At 38.4% G+C, this 5,000-nt stretch overlaps 1 protein-coding gene across 9 annotated transcripts in view; it reads right to left on the bottom strand.

The window, feature by feature from the left end:
• Positions 1 to 2,102: 2,102 nt before the first annotated feature.
• The window catches only part of LOC143282190 (uncharacterized), a 32,551-nt gene continuing 29,653 nt past the window's right edge, over positions 2,103 to 5,000 (bottom strand). For all 9 annotated transcript variants that reach the window (XM_076587768.1, XM_076587773.1, XM_076587766.1 and 6 more), the window contains 2 exons: positions 3,655 to 3,944; positions 2,103 to 2,824 (listed from right to left, as the gene is read on the bottom strand). In XM_076587768.1, the coding sequence (XP_076443883.1) occupies positions 2,615 to 2,824; positions 3,655 to 3,944 (500 nt within the window). In that variant the 3' untranslated portion in view covers positions 2,103 to 2,614. The remainder of the gene's footprint in view (positions 2,825 to 3,654; positions 3,945 to 5,000) is intronic.

Below are 5,000 nucleotides of genomic sequence, written 5' to 3'. Positions count from 1 at the left end.
GTATGTAGTTGCATTCCCACAGGTAATGATGTATAGTATCTTTTTCAATATTGCAAAAGTTGCATTTTTCACTTTCTGTCAATCCCATTGTGACTAAAATTCTAAAGCAAATTCGGATTTGGAACCATTTTAGTTTGATTTCTTTCGTCTTCTTAATTAACTCTAAAGCAGTTTTCCAATCTATTACAACATCCAGTTTTCTCTCCCAATTACCGAACGGTTTTATGTCATATATTTCTATTTTTTCAAGCAAAATATTATAGTATGTTCTTGATCCTTTTGTAACTCTACATATCATGTCTAATGCTTTTGTGTTCTGGTTACTTTCGTTGTTGATTATTACTATCCTTTCCTTTTTAATGTATTGCTTTATTGCTTGTGTACAACTTTGATAGTGTAAGTAGTTAACTCTTATGTTCCATTTTTTACAGAATTGTTCATGGCTCAGAAAGACTCCGTCTTCACTTAATACATCTCTTACTAAATACACATTCTTTTTTGCCCAGTCATTGAAACAAAAATCAACGTTACCTACTTTAAATTTGTCATTATAAAATATAGGTTCTGATACAAGTTCTTTGTAGTTTTGTAATTTTACGTGGTTGTTGAATTCATCAAATGCTACGAATACATCTTTCCAGAAGTGGTTACATTTACTTTTGATAAATCTTTTGGCTCCGTAACAGTTTAAGTTAATTATTTCTGGACATTGTTTAAGTAGTATTTGCCTCCACTTTTGGGTTCCTGTGTATAATTTCCTTACCCATGACAATTTTAAGGACCTAACGAAAGTTATTATATCCGGTATTCCTATACCTCCTTGCTCAATGTTTTGCACCGAATACTGTCTTTTGATTTTGTCTGTTTTTTTGTCCCATACAAACTCATAGCACATTTTTTGCAGTCTTTTCAGTTCGTTTTCTGGCGGGTTGGGCAGTAAAATCCATAAGTAAGTTAATTTTGTAAGTATTAAGGACTTTAGTACTGCCACTCTACCCAAAGGCGTACATATTCTTTTTGCCCACGTTTTGAATAGATTAAAGACTTCAACAAATTTATCTGCAATATTAATTTTTGTTATGTCTGATATTTCGTTAGTAAACCAAATTCCCAATATTTTGAACTTTGTTGGATTCCATTGCATCTCTTTGTGAACTAAGTATCTTTCAGGCGAATTTTTCTTTTTTCCTAACCAAACATTTATTGTTTTTTTCAAAGTTAAGTCTTAGGCCTGAAATATCTTCAAATTCATTTAGTGTTTCAAACAACCTTTCGTATGAGCATCTGTCTCCTTCTAATGTGAATGTTGTGTCGTCTGCAAACTGATTTATTTTAAATTCTGTGTCGGATATTTTTATACCTTTTATTTTTTCGTCGTTACGAATTTTGCATGCAAGTATCTCTGAACATAGGACAAACAAATAAGGCGATATCGGGTCTCCCTGACGACACCCTCTATTTATATTAAAGTGTTGGGATACCTTTCCATTAACTACTACATAAGACTTTATATCATTATAAAAAGAGGCTACCCAGTTGCATATATCCTTCCCAAATCCAAATTCTTTCAGTACATTTTTCATGAACCCCCAATTAATCGAGTCAAAAGCTTTTTCAAAATCTATCGATACGAGCAGTCCTGGTAGGTTCTTTTTTTCCAGGTAATGAATCATATCATACATAGATCTTAAATTATCCCCAATATATCTTCCTGGTATGAACCCCGTTTGATCTTCATTTATCAGTTTTAGTAAGACAGCTTTGATTCGATTTGCAATGCATGTTGTTCCAATTTTATAGGTGACATTTAAAAGAGTAATTGGTCTCCAGTTTTTTAAGAATTCCCTAGGCTTATCTGCTTTAGGTAGACATACTATTACCCCTTCCCTTTGTGTTATAGACATTCTTCCTTTGTAAAATCCTTCATTAATAGAACGGACTACAAAATCCCCAAGTTGTTTCCAGAAAAAACTTAAAGAAATTGACTGTCACTCCATCAGTTCCTGGACTTTTGTCATTATTCATATTCTTTAATGCTATAGATGCTTCTTCTTTAGTAATAATTCCCTCCAGTACCTCAGCTTCTTGTTCACTTAAATCCACTTCTTGTTGAGGGAAAAGAGCCATCCTGTGCCCACAAATCGGATACAAAAGTAAAGATCATATATTACATAACTACAAACAGCCTAACCCAACCTTTTTTCTTTTCTTTCTTTTCTTTTTTTTGTCACATGTTGCTCACAATAAATACGTATGTGGAGAAAAGATACCATTTTGATCAAAGACCTTTTTCCCGGAAAAAGTAACGTTACCACACACACACACACACACACACACACACACAATCAAACCGTATCAGATAAATCATAACACATTCAGATCACTGATTAATCTAGGGAAGATATACACTGAAAAATACTCCGAAAGAAACGGGAACTGTAGGCAACGGAATTATCGCTATCAATAGAGGTTTACTGAAAGAACAAGTACACCTATCATTTAATCACCAAATAAGTAAAGAGAAACGGATAGGCATAACATGCTCTACACACACACACACACACACACACACACACACACACACACACACACACACACACACACACACACAGACTCAAGACACACGGCACTGAGACGAGCGGCCAGCAGGACGGAGGGCCGAGCGGTCAGCCAGGGAAGCCGAAGCCGAACTGTTGGGCAGCTGGACCACAATCAGCTGGGTGGTGCACCGGGAGACACTGGCCAATCGGTCCAGAGCCTCGATAGCTTCGTCCGTGTAGCCCCTGTCCCCTCGCTCCATCCGTCCAGGTAGCCACACCACTACCTGATGATGATAATAATAATGATAATTATGATGATATTTATATAGTGCTGAATCTTGTGTAGAGACAAATCAAAGCGCTTTCGCAAGGCCAGACTTGAAAGAGCTGAGTGCGGAGACTTGACGAAGCGAAAGAGAAGTTCATTTCAATTGCAAGGTCCAGAGACAGAGAAAGAACGGCGGCCAACAGTGGAGTATTTGAATCTGGGTATGCGTAAACAGAGTGGATCCGAAGCCGATCGTAGTGAGCGAGATGGCGTGTGAAGGTGAAGGCAGCCACAGAGATAGAAAAAGGCAGATTTGTGAATACATTTATAACATAGAGTGCTGATCTTGTACTTTATTCTGTGTGTGACGGGGAGCCAATGGAGATGTTGCAAAAGAGGAGTGATGTGCTCAGATCTTTTCTTTTTGAGGACGAGTCGGGCAGCAGAGTTTTGTATGCGCTGAAAAGACTAAATGGATGAAGCAGGCAAACCAGACAATAGAGAGTTACAGTAGTCCAGGCGAGAGAGAATGAGAAAAAAATGACAAGATGATGATGAGAAGTGTTGTGTTGTCGCTAGGACAAATGAGAAGGTTAACATATTTCGTGTGCAGCGAAGAATATTGATTCAAGAGATTCAAGATTCAAGATGGTTTATTCAGTTAAGGCCATAGCCCCATATGAACAGAGGGCAACAATAAATTTTCGTGTGTGTGTTATTGTAATTTTCAATGCAAACAGTGCAGAGAGAGAGAGAGAGAGAGAGAGAGAGAGAGAGAGATCCACAATGCCAGTAACATCACACACTACTACACCTTTAATTTCTCCCTCCCCCCGCCCCCCTCACCTTACGTTCCAGACCATTGGTAGCACCCAGATGGGCAGCCGTGACCCAGTCCGAAGCACCAACGGCCACATCGGCCAGATCCTTCTCCCACTGGACCACATCGTCAAAGGTTCCGTTCAGCACGCACACAGGCACCCCCGAATCTCGCAGCCCTTGGATGAAGCGGCAGGCCTTTGACGTCACACGGCCCTGGGCGTCCGTGACGACATCCTGCAGCTCCGAGCTCCGCGTGAGCACGAAGACGTCACGGAACTGGAGAGGGGGAGGGCAGTGCGGTGCTTGGTTTGTCGCTGTGGGATGAATGATGATCATAATGATTCATGATGATGATGATGCTGATGATGATGCTGATGCTGATGATGATGATAATGGCGCACGTCAAAGAACCCACGGCAACAAAAATTGTTTGTCCCTAGCAAAGGTCTATCACGAAATTCACACAGGGAAGATTTTTAGTCTGTTTTGACAAAAAGTAATGTAATGCAATACAATATAATACAATACATTAAAATGATAACAACAACAGCAATAATGATAATAATGATGATGATGATAGTAATAATATAACAATAATAACGATAATAGTAACAATAGTAATAAAGATTTTAATAACAACAACAACAGCAGCAGCAGCAGCAACAACAACAATCATCATCATCATCAAAATGATCATAATAATAATCATAAAATGACGACGACGACAACAGCAACAACAACAACACCAATGATGATGATAAAAAAAAAAAATAAAAAAAAAAAAAATATGTAGACTCCTGTAGGATGCATAGATATTTTTCATCATCACCTACACCACACAGGCAGACTACGTACCCTATGTCTTTTCCCCATGTGATATTTTTTTTTTCTTCCATACCACAGCGCGAGGCACATTTACATCTAAACCTGGTTCCGTTTTAAATTGAACTGATCAGTTCATAAGTAAACACTCTCACTGCCCCTCTCTCCTCTCCCATTTCATCCCCACCCCCCCACCACCAACCCCCCCTCCACACACACACAGATATATGACCTTGTCATCAAAGTGTTGTAGATTTTAATCTTTTTTTTTTTTTCTATGGTTTGTTCGTCTTTGTTGTGTGTTGTGTGTGTGTGTGTGTGTGTGTGAGGGGGAGGTGGGGGTGCGGGGGGAGGTGGGGTAGAGGATGAGGTATGTGAGTGTATGCATGCCTACACTGTTGGAGCAACAGGATATTGGAACGTATATATATATATATATATATATATATATATATATATATATATATATATATATATATATATATATATATATATATATATATCTTTGTGTGTGTGTGTGTGTGTGTCTGTGTGTGTGTGTGTGTGTG

Source organism: Babylonia areolata, chromosome 5, assembly GCF_041734735.1.
Source record: "Babylonia areolata isolate BAREFJ2019XMU chromosome 5, ASM4173473v1, whole genome shotgun sequence".
In the NCBI taxonomy this organism is placed as follows: domain Eukaryota; kingdom Metazoa; phylum Mollusca; class Gastropoda; order Neogastropoda; family Buccinidae; genus Babylonia; species Babylonia areolata.
This window is presented reverse-complemented; position numbering and strand designations above follow the sequence as displayed.